This window comes from Ascaphus truei, chromosome 9, assembly GCF_040206685.1.
Source record: "Ascaphus truei isolate aAscTru1 chromosome 9, aAscTru1.hap1, whole genome shotgun sequence".
Classification (NCBI taxonomy): domain Eukaryota; kingdom Metazoa; phylum Chordata; class Amphibia; order Anura; family Ascaphidae; genus Ascaphus; species Ascaphus truei.
Genome location: NC_134491.1, coordinates 7,679,311 through 7,692,421, shown reverse-complemented (window position 1 = coordinate 7,692,421; position 13,111 = coordinate 7,679,311). Strand labels below are relative to the sequence as shown.

Sequence of the window (13,111 nt, the reverse complement as noted above, 5' to 3'; positions counted from 1 at the left end):
ACAGTGAGAGCACACACGTGTTTCCAGTGGTAGGAGGACAACAGAGACCCCATGATCGAAAACCCCACCTCTAGCCCCGTGTGTTGCCGTAAGAAAGTGGGAAGGAGTTAATGTTTCGGGAGGTGTGCAGAGTGATGAGGGACCGTAAAATGGGCACCGTAGAGCGTGAGGCTGCATGAAGAGAGGAGCCCAGCAGTACGCACACTCAACCAGAGAGGAGACACTGTGCGGGGAGAGAGGGCCTGCAGTATCAGCTGCCGGGAGATCAGAAAAGGAGGGGAGAGCAGCGACAGCAGCCGTGACATATCTGGAAGGGGATTGAGCACTGAGCTGAGGGAGCTGCTCAGCAAGATTTCAGGAGAGGCAAGGGAAAGTGGTCTGGACTGGTTGAGGAGCCAGAGGCAGGTTGGTCCTTCCTTGGGTGTTAGGGTTCTGGCCATGTCCTACTTGTGGTGGACCCCCTGCAGGGGGGCAGGGCAGAATCTGGGGGCCCCAGTGTGGGCTTCAGGAGGTCAGCATCTTGGACAAGTGGTTTGTTTTTATCCCTTCCCCGCAAGTGTCTCTCCCATGGTCTACCGGGCTCCTTGGTTCAGTGCTAGGGGTGTTAGGCCATCTCTGGTTTTCCCTCCCCTCCAGTTTGTGGTGCTCTTCCGTGGTTGGTGCACCCTGCATCCTAGTTACGGTTCTGCGAAGGGGGGGGGGGAGTTCCGGTAGTTTTACTGTTTTACAAGATCAGGGAACTATAGAGGGTTTCAGTGGTAACCGCAGGGGGACTAGCCAAGGTGGGAGCCAAAGCAGGTCAATCGGATAAATGTCTCATCAGGGAAGTGTGAGGTGCATAATTGTGCTACAGCACAGAAGGCAGCAGTAGCCAGCAGCTCCATTCCTGTGGGGCCAGTCCTGAGGCTTGAAGGTGGGGCATCTATGGCAAAGGCACGGACTCAGTAGATGGTTGGAACTACTCCTTTAAATCACAGGGCAGCCACAGGGACATCAATGGATGTTTCAGCCAGGAGAAGCAGTGGCGGGGCTAGAGAGCCCAATGTTCAGCATGATGGCAGCAGGTCCAGTCACGGGTGGAGAAGCAGGAGCTAAAGCAGGAGCCGAGCATTCAGATCGAAGTCCCAGGGGGGTTATCATAGACGCAGCAGGCATAGAGAGACGCAGGAGATTGTGAAGTCGGGACAGACGGGATCGGGATGGCAGTAAAACTCAGGGTGGGTCAAGGCACTGAAGGCAGAGGCGCAGGCATCAGAGCAGCAGTGGCAGCAGCATTAGCAGTTTTTCCAGCTATAACATGAGCAGTCATAGGAGTCGCAGGTACTTGTGCAGCAGGAAGACAGCCACAGGTACAGGTTAGGAGCAGGGGTGCGGAATCTCAAGGGGAAGCAAGATTCCCAGGACAATTAGCAATTGGCGAGCTGCATTTGCAAACTTTACACGTGTGATACGGAGAAGGAGTTGGGTAAATGTTAAGCGCCCTGCAAGAATCAAGATGTGATAAGGACATTAATGTGTGGCTGGCTACATCACAGAATTAGGAGATCTTATTCTCACTAGTGGCTCACGACTTTACTGCTGGTTACTTTTCCGTTCTCTCTGGGGGGTTTGTTCCCCGCCTCTCTGCCCGGTTGCCATGGAGACTTACAATGCGCTTGTTTTTTCTTGGAGCATCGCATCTCCATGGTGACTAGAGGGCCATATGCGAGCTACCTGCTTGTGATGCCGTCGCATAGGCGGCGCTTTGCGCGCATGCCCGGTGTCCCCAGCGCCATGATGTCACGGCGGTTCATGCTTTGCGCCATGGGACAGCCGCAGAGAGGTGAGGTATATATATGTATATTGTGTCTTTTTTAAAGTTGTATAAACCCTCAGCTTGACAAAGGCTGCTTGTCAGGCAAAACTTTTTGTTTTGGGAAAAATAAATATTCCTTTTGCAGGGGTCTATGTGCCCTGCTGTCATCTGTTCTCTTCATTGGCTACCGTGACCCCAAATCATCCAATCCCCTTTCAATCAGGGGCCAGCAGCTCACAGGCACGGCAACAGGCAAGGCAGCTGGCCAGTAAAAAAAAGGGTTCTACTTGAAATGTAATGAGGGCTAGTGTAAGTGGGCAGTAACCTGCAAGTTCCCCCACGAGGGCACTTCCCGTGGGGAAGGACATTCTGCTCCCCTCTGTTTTAAGAAGGCAAGCATCTTGGAATGAAGGCAGCAGGAAGAGATAGAGTTGGGAAGGGTGGGGATACCAGTTAGAGTAGAGAGGAAGACTCCCTCGCTGGAGAATTGCCCAGCTGGGGGAGGGGCAAGGACAGGCCATTGATACGTAATTTGGTGTTTTGGCGCTTTTTCCCATACTGGTAGCATTTGAGTTATAAGGTGAGGAGTTAGTGGGCAGGAGAGTAACATTTTAGTGTGACAATTTGGGAGTAGTAATTGCTTTATGTATCATGTACATGAAACCCCCCCTGGTGATCATGTTGCTGAGGGCCCTAGTGTTGAGGTGTTTGGAAAGGAACATCTGGTCAAGGGCGAGGCACGTTCCGGGCGGGCACCATGTAATTGTGGACTCTTTTTCTCGTTTCAAATGGAAACTATTCAGGAAAGATGCACTGACTGCAAAGGATGGCTGCATGTGCCCAAAGCACATGAGGAACCTACGGCAGATGTTGGAAGGGGTTTTAGTGGGTTTATTTGGGCAGCTCATAAGAGGGCGAGATGGAAGGGGATCCCTGAGGTTTGTTCTGGCATGATGCTGTACATCGGTCGGAAATTGACTTGGATATTTTTAATGCAGGGCTACTGGATGTCTATCAGGTGGTATTAGGGCCTGTTTGCGGATAGATTTCCAATTAGGCTGTGTGGTCTTGTCTTGTGACAGTGTGGCCTTGCTGTTGTAGCTAGTTGGAACTGGTGTTAAGAGGGAAAGTAGAACAAGGATGGAGGGATCCCAGTTTCCTTACAGTCAGAGAACTTCCATGTATCTGTTTGGGTAAGGATTAATACCAGATGGGGGCTGGGGAACCAAGAATAATGTGTTCTGATGCTATTAGTTTAGTGGTGAAATTGCTAGATGCTGGAAGGCTGGGTTTTCACGTTATTGCGTAATGGTTGAATGAAAGCTGTGGTCTGTTTCTTCCAAATTTGTCAGTGGTTTATTTGGTTTACCTGGTCAAAGGAGGGTGAACTCCCCATGACCAAGGGGCCCCACCTCCAGCCCTGCGGGTTGCCGGCAGCAATTGGGAAGGGGTTAAGGTGTCAGAAGGTGGGAGGAGCAAGTAAGGTCTTCCTGAACAATAGGAGCACACTTGTGTAAGCACACACGTGATTCCTGAACAATGTGATCACACTAGGGTTGGGCAATATACCGCTTTATCGTAATACTGCAGGGGCAAAATTATTGTACAATGATTTGTCTAATCATTATTACCCCGGTATTAGTGTCTTCCCGGTCCACATGTCCTCTCCTTCCTGCTCTATTAATTTCTAGCTCCTCTCTTCTGGCCGTGGCTGGAAGGGAGGAGGGAGGAGACTAGAGGGTTGAGACTGGAGAGAACACCAGAAAAGGTAGGTTGGAGTCCGTCTTCCATCTCCTCCCCTCTGCAAGCAACTCCTCTGTTCTTGGCTGTTACAATAAATGAAGAATTGCTTTGTGAACTTGTGAGTAGATCTCTACTTTGTACCTCTGTCCTAGAGGAGACCTGTACTTTGAGGAATTTGTTTGTCTATGTGTTGGCTGCACAAGCTGGATTCTCCTCGCCTGAAACTGTTTCCCCGCACTTTGGAACCATACTAGATTCACCCAGCAGCCACAGCTCAATAACTTCCCACCTGTGTCCCCGGCTGCTGCTTCTGCTGCAGGGCACCACGACAAGCCCCCTTTCTTCACCTTCAAAGCCCATATTAAAACACACCTTTTTAATGAAGCATTTGGCTAGTACAATACATGTTGTGATGCCGTCACTGCCCTCTAAGGACTAGAATGGGGCAGTTGTGGGACTTTACAGCTCTCATAGAGTTAATCATTCTGGAAAGGTCTGTTCAGCTGTGAGTTAATGAGCTAATTAGCCTAGCCTGTATAGTCAGGAAGTGATACAGAGATGCCCCCCACCCCCCCTCCCCCCATGCTGCCAGACACACACTGTTGAGAGTTATACAGAGAGGGTGAGAGACGCTGCTGCTATACTGATCTGGGAAGGCACACACAGACAGCCCTGTGAGAGACTGAAATGGGACCTGCTGCAGGTACTGTACACTGGGTAAAGTGGGGAAAGAGTTTAGTTCTCCCACGATTAGTTAGGGACTAAGCAGTATTAGTCAGTACTCCTGGAAGGAGTTAGGTCTTTTGTTTCTGTTTTATGTTATGAGTTAACCCTGTACCTGCTTTGTACCCTGTAAATAAACCCCTGCTTAGAAAGTACAGTGTTTCCTGCCTTTGATCTGGACAAAAGATCCGACGCTAGGACTGAGACGTCACAATGTACAATAATCCTATAAAATACATCTCATGCATTTACTATGACCCCTTGCAGATGCTCTTACCATAATACCCTCCCTGCTGTCTCTGTAAGTTTCCCTACTTTGCACTTAAGCTCATTGGGGCATGGACTCCTTTGCTTAATATTTGCTTTTATGTTGAAGCACTTATCATTACATCTCATACAATTTTGACACGTGTATTACTGATATGAAGCGCTATGTACATGGATGGTGCTGTACAAATAAAAATATACATGTGAGCACACACGTAATGGTTCACAATCCCAGTAGTTTGAAATGACCAGGCTTCATGAATTATTTACAGACCTCATTACTTATTAGCACCCAGGGTGTTGACTTCCTCCCCCCCCTCCCATTCTCTTGTCCTCTATAGGCCTGATACGATCTCGGGTTCGAGGAGCCGAAGTGGCCACTGCTCAGATCCTCACCTTCTTGGACAGTCACTGTGAGGTCAACAACGAGTGGCTTCAGCCATTGCTCCAGAGGGTTAAGGAGGTGAGTGAGGTGCCCTATCCATCTCGCTTTCATATGCTTTAGGGCAAAATACTGCAGGGTACATCATTTTTCCAATCTCATGTCCAGTTCTGGAAGTCACATCTACATAAATATACCAAACACAGATCATCCAAATGACTGCAGAAATAAATATACAAATTATACATTAAGTGCAATGTAGGGTACATGTTAGGTGTGGCACATATGGACTTGGGAGGCATTGTACCTACAGATGGCGTCTCCGGTTCTGGCTTACCCTCCAGGGATGCTCCGTGGGCAGTCCGTTGGCTGCCCACGGGGGAATTTGTGTTTCCCAACGGCACGCTTTCAACCGCAATGGCTTTTAAAAAGCCAGGTGAAGCACACACACGTGTTACGTGCATGCATCGCTGGGGGCGACTGCCGTGCCGGGTGAAGCACACACGTGTTACGTGCATGCATCGCTGGGGGCGACTGCCGTGCCGGGTGAAGCACACACGTGTTACGTGCATGCATCGCTGGGGGCAACTGCCGTGCCGGGTGAAGCACACACGTGTTACGTGCATGCATCGCTGGGGGCGGCTGCCGTGCCGGGTGAAGCCCACACACGTGTACGTGCATGCATCGCTGGGGGCGGCTGCCGTGCGGGAGTCACATAGAGGGCATGTCAGAACCAGAGACTGCATCTGTATGAGCGTATGAGATGTGCCACATCTAACATGCCCACATGTGCCACGTGGTTGTGGGAGTCATAGTACACATGGGTGTATGAGGTGTGGCACATCAACACTTATGTAAGGTTAGTGGAGCAGACCTTGTTATGGGTCACTCCTGTCCTTTGCTGTTTTAGGATTACACTCGGGTTGTGAGTCCAATCATCGACGTCATCAGCCTGGATAATTTTGCTTACCTGGCAGCGTCTGCAGATCTCAGAGGAGGTGAGTACCCAGTAGATATATCTGAGTGTTTACTGAACAATGAGGGATTCTGCTATCTTTGTGTTTGGTATTATAATGACCTGCTCTGTGATCTGCTATGTGTAACATAATCGGTATAATATATAAATATAAACACACACACACACCTGTATGGTATTCGTATGATTTATATGTTTATCTGGCTGCCTTCAACTGCTGGACCCTATCAAGCGAAGCAGCACTGCAAGAACTGCAAGAACTGGAAGACAAGCTTGAAAAGATTAAGGGGTTTATTCTATATCCGCCGAAACTGCTGATCAGCATATCAGCATATGACAAAATTCCCCATTTACTTTAATTTTGTCCGAAAAAGGCTGATTCTGTAGTTATAGAATATACTCTTCAATGGTGATAATGTTAGTGAAGTACGAAAAAGATAAAGGCCTCATTAAGCTCAAAAGTGGACACCTATTATATTACAGAAGTACAGAAAATGAAAGAATCAATGGAGTAGGCTTCATCGTTAACAGTAGATGGAGAAACAATATGGAGTATGAAAACCCATCAGAAACAGCATCCAGAATCATCATTCAGTTGACAAAAGAGATACAAGCTTCCAATTATCCAAGTGTCTGCCCCAACATCAAGTCACACAGACAATGAAATGGAAGACGTTGACCATGACATCAACTAATTCAACAAAACAAAGGAAATTGCCACCTCAAGATCTTTATGGAAGATTTCAATTCCAAGATTGGTGCCTAACAGAAAGATTAAGTATCAGTTGGTAAGTCTGGTTACGGTAACAAGAATGAACGTAGAGACAGATTGATTGAATTTGGAGAATGTGAAAACATCTACATCTTGAATTTATTCTACAAGAAGAATCCAAATAGAAAATGGACATGGAATGGCCCAAATTGTATCAAGAGTGAAATTGACTATAGCCTAACTAACAAACAAGTGATTGAAGACTGCACACTCCTTAACTGTTTTGGCACAAGAAGTGATCACTATTAAGAATATCAAGAACTAAGGCAGATAATTTAAATTAGAGCAGCAAATTTGCTCAAATTTGCTTGAAATGTATGGGAGACACTTTAGCAAACAATTATGAAAAACATATGAAGATTGTAGTTGAAAGCGCAGAAAACACAGGATGAATCGATAACACAAAACAGGATAAGAAAATATCCGATGAGGAAAAGCAGTTACTGAGGAGACATCAAGAAATGAAGCAATCACAAGACGCAAGAAGAAGAGTTGAATATGCAGAGCTGTGCAAGATGATCCATAAGTGTATAACCGAAGAATTAAAAAAATATACCTGTGATATGGTGACGATAACTATTGAAAATTTTAACCCTTTGTTTGACCGCGGGGCCAGAGTGCCACTGCTCCAGCCGGCACTTGTGATCGCTTCTCTGAAGTGTTTACATGACCGCTCCATCCCTGATGACGGAACAGAAGCGGAGGAGTCATCTGCCATCATTGCAGATTGTGTCCTGGGCTCCAAATCAGAGTACTCGCCAAAACAAGTCAACTCTACAAAGATCAAAATAAATGTAATAGAACTAGAAGAATCCTAAGACTATCTTTACATTGGCCAGCAAGTATCAATGAATGGGAACCTTTGAAATTAAATTAAACAATTAAGATGGCAGGGAGCACGTTTGAAAGAAACAAGACAATATTGCAAGGGAACCTTCCACTGTGCCTCAAAAGGAAAGTGTTCAACCTGCGAATCCTGCCTGTGCTTGCATTTGGATATGAACCATGGACCCAAATGTGAAGATGATTCAGAAGCTTCAAACAACGCAAAGTAGTATGAAGAGATGTCTCATGGGAGGTCAGGACAATTACCAGACAGAATGAATGAGTTAAATAAAACAAGTTTATTTATTCCAGAGCCAACAGGCACAACACAATACAGCGTTAATAAATTCAAACTCACCAAAACTGGAATTATGGAGGGGAATCCTAGCTTACTAGGTGCTGGGCAGCACTTCAGTAGACCTACCCAGGTCAGCTTCCACACTCTGTGGGACTCTGGTACTTTGGTACCGTTAGGATATATTTGCAGAACACAGATTCAAAGATCCCGCTCGTCTACTCGACCGAGCCTCGTTTTGGGTGTCTCTGGGAAAACCTTGGAGATACACCTACTAGGGAAAAAAGAAGATACTCTAGCACTGAGACTTGCCCGCCTTTACATACTTTCCCCGTCTCCATCTAAAAGTATGGAAGACTAGCTAGATCAGAGTGTGGATGCTACGTGCAGGCCAACCACAGAGCGGTTATGCTCATGTTCATTAAACGAAAAATAGGCGTTTTTTCCTTCTTAGCTCGAAAATGTGTTAAACTGTTGTAATTAATCTGAAACACTAAGATTACTATTAAATTTGAGTTCAAAGTATGGTTCAAATTTGTGTTCAAAATGTCCTTCTGCTGAAACACGCGCCCAAAGACGAGAACGCAACTATCTGATTGTATAATCGATAATGCGTTGATCCAGCTGCTCTCACTCCTGAACTATGTTTTACAAATTAGTTTTATTTAAATTCTCCTAGCGACCATCCTTTATCAGGAAACATTTTATATAAAGAGTTTTGGATCATAATTCTTCCTCGGTCTTAAGCTATTTTGTAATTATGCACTTCATGAGGTCATCATGCCGTCACCAATTTTAAAGAATATCAGATTATAAAATAATTCTGCATTGTAATAATGTACCGTGACAGACCTACAAATGCTCATATTATCATGAAAATGTTGTGATTTTTCTGCAAGAAAAATAAAAGGGTTCCCATTTTTTACGGAACTGTGTGCATGTGTTGTGTGTGTGTATGTGCTGTATGTGTGTGTGTGTATGTGCTGTATGTGTGTGTATGCATGTGTTGTGTGTGTATGTGCTGTATGTGTGTGTGTGCATGTGTTGTGTGTGTGTATGTGCTGTATGTGTGTGTGTGCGTGTGTTGTACAGCATGTGTGCATATTGTATACACACACAGTATGGAATTAAGTATAACAGTATGTGGCCAGGTCTCCCCTCTGGGTATCCCCGTTGCCCCACCCCTAGGTTCTCCACTTACCTCCGGTATAGCTGGGGAACCACCGCAGTGTGCATGAAGTGACCGGGTGCGCCAGAGTGGCAAGCGCCTCGTCGGAGCTCCATGGGGAACGAGTGCAGAGGGCGTCGCCATGTTGGAAAGTGGGTGCATGCGCAGTGCAAGTTCGCGCATGCGCAGACCAGGTCAGGTTGTGGCGGCCATCTTGCTCTACCCTGCGGATGCGCAGGAGCAAGGACATGCAGTGGCCATTACACCCATAGGCTCTGCGGGGACTACAAGCCCCACAAAGCACAGGGGCTGTTAGTCAGGTGTTGGTGCCCAGTCAGTAGGGCTCCAGGGTTCCCCTGTTCAGGAAAGGATACATGTGGCGCTCTCAGGAGACCACACCAGTCGGAAGAGGGAGCTGGATTCAGCAGGTAGTGTCTCAGAGCCAGTGGCTCTGAGACTAGGCCTAGTATATTCCGCCTTAGGCCCCAGCTAGGCCCCGACTCACAGTAGCTTGTAGTTGCTGCATGGAAGGTCCCTTAGATAGGGACGCTTCCACATTGTACTGTCTATTGTCAGTGACATAGTGAAGATGGCACACGGTGACTGCGGCCTGTTGTCTGGAACCAGACCACCTCCATTGTAAGAGACCCTGTATGGTGATATTATCCACGCCGGAATTCACCCAATTCAGATGCGGATGCCATCGCGGACGATGATGTCGCTGGATCAGCGGATCCCTATTGCTAAGTCGGCCGCACTGAGTACTGGAGTACTCGGCAGGTACCTCAACTAAGCGCACCAATACTCCACGGGATAGCGCTATCGCCTACACTTTTGGGTGAGCCCTGACATTGGGGGAAAAGGACATCAGGGTATTGGTGCCAAGCTCCCTTTGTACTTTGGGGGACACTCACTGATGGTATCAGGTTGGGGTATTGTTGGGGTATTGTTATACTGTGTGGTACAGAGTACTGTGGTCAGTGTTCAGTAAAGGTTGGTGTTCTGTACCTGACTGTGTGTATTATTGTTATTGGACCTGTAAGGGGGCTATCCCACCACGTTGGGATCCCTTACAGGCTCAGGCCTCCTGGTTGCCATACAGGTAATAGCAGTGCTGGTAGTTCCTTCCCAGGTACGGGGAAGCAAGGGCTACAAGTATATTTAGATACTCATTCCTTATCTTATCTCTTGGATGAGTAATGTCTCATGTATCAGCTGCTCTGACTGTCTTGTTTCTTAGGATTTGACTGGAGCCTTCATTTTAAGTGGGAGCAGATTCCAATAGAGCAGAAGATGTCCCGCACTGACCCAACCTCCTCGATAAGGTAGCAGCATCTGCTCACCCCACTTTCCAAAAACTTATTGTTATTGAACAGACACATCCAATGTTATCGATTCCACAGTGAGGTAAATGCGTGGGACGCTCACAGTTTGAGGGGAAACATTATGTAGCACATGGTGAACATGCTGTGCGGTGCACGCTGGCAAGCACCACCCCCTCCTCATTGACCTACCCCCCGGCGCACTGGAGGTCCGTGAGGGGAGGAGAATGGAGGGAGGAGAGGGGGGAGGGGAAAGGAAGGAGAGGGGGGAAGGGAAGGAGAGGGGGGAGGGAGGGGGGAAGAGAGAGAAAGAGAGAGAAAAAGAGACAAAAGAGTGAGGGGAGTTAGAGAGATAGGAGGGGGGTTAATAGAGCGGTGGAAGGCAAGGGGTAGATGATGGGGAGAGAGGGGAGGGGGGAGGGAGAGGGGGAAGAGGGAGGGAGAGGGGGAAGAGAGAGTGAGAAGGCGGGAGAGGAGGGGAAAGGGAGTGGGGGGAGGGAGATAAAAGAGAGGTGTGTTAGAGATATAGGAGGGGTGTTAATAGAGCGGTGGAAGGCAAGAGAGAGATGGAGGGAAACAGATGAAGGGGGCGGAGTTTGAGTGTATCCACTGCCTTTGTGCTTCCCTAGAGGATTGAGGGGGCCTGTTAGAGGCCTCTGGAGGGTGCCTGCAGAGCTGCTTGCTGGAGGGTGCCCACGGAAGTGCTTGTCAGGGGACCCTCCCTTCCATCACCCTACAGCATGCCGTCTCACAAATGCACCTCCTAGACAACCTCCAGCAGGTACTTCTGCAGGCCCTGTCTCAACACCACCCCCTAGAAAGCCCACTCTGTGGATCTGGAGGAGGCTGGACAAATGTCAGGATTGTCAGAAGGGAGCCCCGGGCCCTTTACTCACTGGGTCCAGGACAGGAGTCCTGGCTGAACCCCTCTCCCCCAGTCGGCAGCCCTGCAGGCTGGAGGTGGGTCCTAAAGATGAGTGCAGTGCGGCAACCTTTATATAACAGTTAATAAATATTTTATTGAATGTGCTATCTCCCCAGAGAAAGCAGACATGATCCTATATATATTTAGGGGGTAACAATAACCGGATTCAGGGTGTGACACTGACCAATCAGAATATAGGGTGTGACACTGACCCATCAGAAATCAGGGCATGACATCGCCTTATTGCCTTGCATTATAACATCATGAAGAGTTCTGTATCCCTAGAGGCCCCTGAGGTTTTCCTGTATGATTAGTTTGACCACAGATTCCCAGAAGAGATCTGCACTCCGTTGCTGACACTGTTACATTCCCTGACTCTCAGGGTACATACTTGATGTTTTTGCTGGTTTCAGGACTCCGGTCATTGCTGGAGGGATCTTTGTAATCGATAAGTCCTGGTTCAACCAGCTGGGAAAATATGACGTTCAGATGGACATCTGGGGAGGAGAGAATTTCGGTGAGTCTGTAAACCTGTACAGTCCATGTATGTTTTTTCTGTGCTTCACTAACACTGACATCTTTCGCACCCACAGAATCATGAGTACTGAGTAGGAGGTCTGGAGGGTAATTACTTTTCTACATCAACATCTTGCGTATATCTGAGTGAGATCTAGATCTATCTCCTGAGTCTCCTCCAGTCCACCTTCATTCCTTGATAGAAAAGAAAACACAAGAGCGCACCAAAATAAGAGAAATGAAGTGTATTACAAACAATAAACAATAGTAACCACTTCCATGAATAAAAACTTTAATAATCCCCGGTCTCGATCGTAACTTCTTTAGTAGGGCATCAAATAGGGTATGCAGGGGCAGTGTCAATCCTCAGAAACCAGTCCCGCGCGCTGGGGCTGTCCCTGTAGCTCTGTAACGCTGTCAGACCTCCACGAGTGTCAGTGTCATTCATGTAAGTGGTTACTATTGTTTATTGTTGGTATTACACTTTATTTCTCTCATTTTGGTGCGCTCTTGTGTTTTCTTTTTCTTGGAACTTGGCATCGCCGTCGGAGTTCTCCGTTGGGATCCATCTTGGAGGTGGGGGAAGACACCTTGAACAACAGGAGCAGCAAAAGATCAGAGAGGAACTATCATTCCACACCCTTAAAGAGCAAGAGCGTGGACTGGACACGTTTTTTTTTCATTCCTTGATAATTGGGGTAGCTGGAGGTGTGGATTTTTGGGGAGTTAGTGGGAAGCTGTTGAGCCTGTCCTCTTTTGTGACATCCACAGTGTAGTTTATTGCTAATAAGACAGAAAGACAAGAGGGAGAATATTATTAGAAATGATGAACTCTGCCATCGGGACATGTTCCTTCGCAGATATGGGACCCCCAGTCATAATTTTTCACAATTTTGAAAATAAATAAAATCATTATTCTCAGTTTACCTTTTTACCCTGTGGATAGCTGGATAGTTGATTAGTTAGTTGGTTGTGTAACAGCCCTAAGTATGCATATATATGTATACACGTATGTCCCCAGTGTATTGCTGGACATACAGTAGAGGCAACGCTTATTCTAACATTTGCTTTAAACTAGCCGGGTTACATTCCGGGTATGTGCTGGGTATGTGCTGGGTATGTGCTGGGTATGTTCTGGGTATGTTCTGGGCTAGTTTGAGGCACCTTTAAGGCATTTCTGCATTGACTAACGACCCATAGGATTAACACAGCAGGGATCCCTGGCAGTCCAATTCAGTTTGAATGGGACTGCCAGGGACCCCCGCTGTTAATCTGATAGGCCATTAATCAATGCAAAAATGCTGGGGCTAGTTTAAGGGAAGTTTAAGGCATGTATTCAGAATGTACCTGGGTGTACCTGGGTCTTTTGGGGAATTGCCACTGGTTTTTGTTAGAATAATCG

The 13,111-nt window shown here is 47.3% G+C and overlaps 1 protein-coding gene across 2 annotated transcripts in view; it reads left to right on the top strand.

Moving 5' to 3' along the window:
* The window catches only part of GALNT16 (polypeptide N-acetylgalactosaminyltransferase 16), a 139,475-nt gene that overhangs the window by 88,524 nt on the left and 37,840 nt on the right, over nucleotides 1-13,111 (top strand). For both annotated transcript variants that reach the window (XR_012803753.1, XM_075613277.1), the window contains exons 6-9: nucleotides 4,870-4,991; nucleotides 5,821-5,908; nucleotides 10,187-10,271; nucleotides 11,607-11,710. Coding sequence is in view for 1 of the 2 variants with exons in the window: in XM_075613277.1 (XP_075469392.1) it covers nucleotides 4,870-4,991; nucleotides 5,821-5,908; nucleotides 10,187-10,271; nucleotides 11,607-11,710 (399 nt within the window). In the remaining variant the exon portion in view is untranslated. The remainder of the gene's footprint in view (nucleotides 1-4,869; nucleotides 4,992-5,820; nucleotides 5,909-10,186; nucleotides 10,272-11,606; nucleotides 11,711-13,111) is intronic.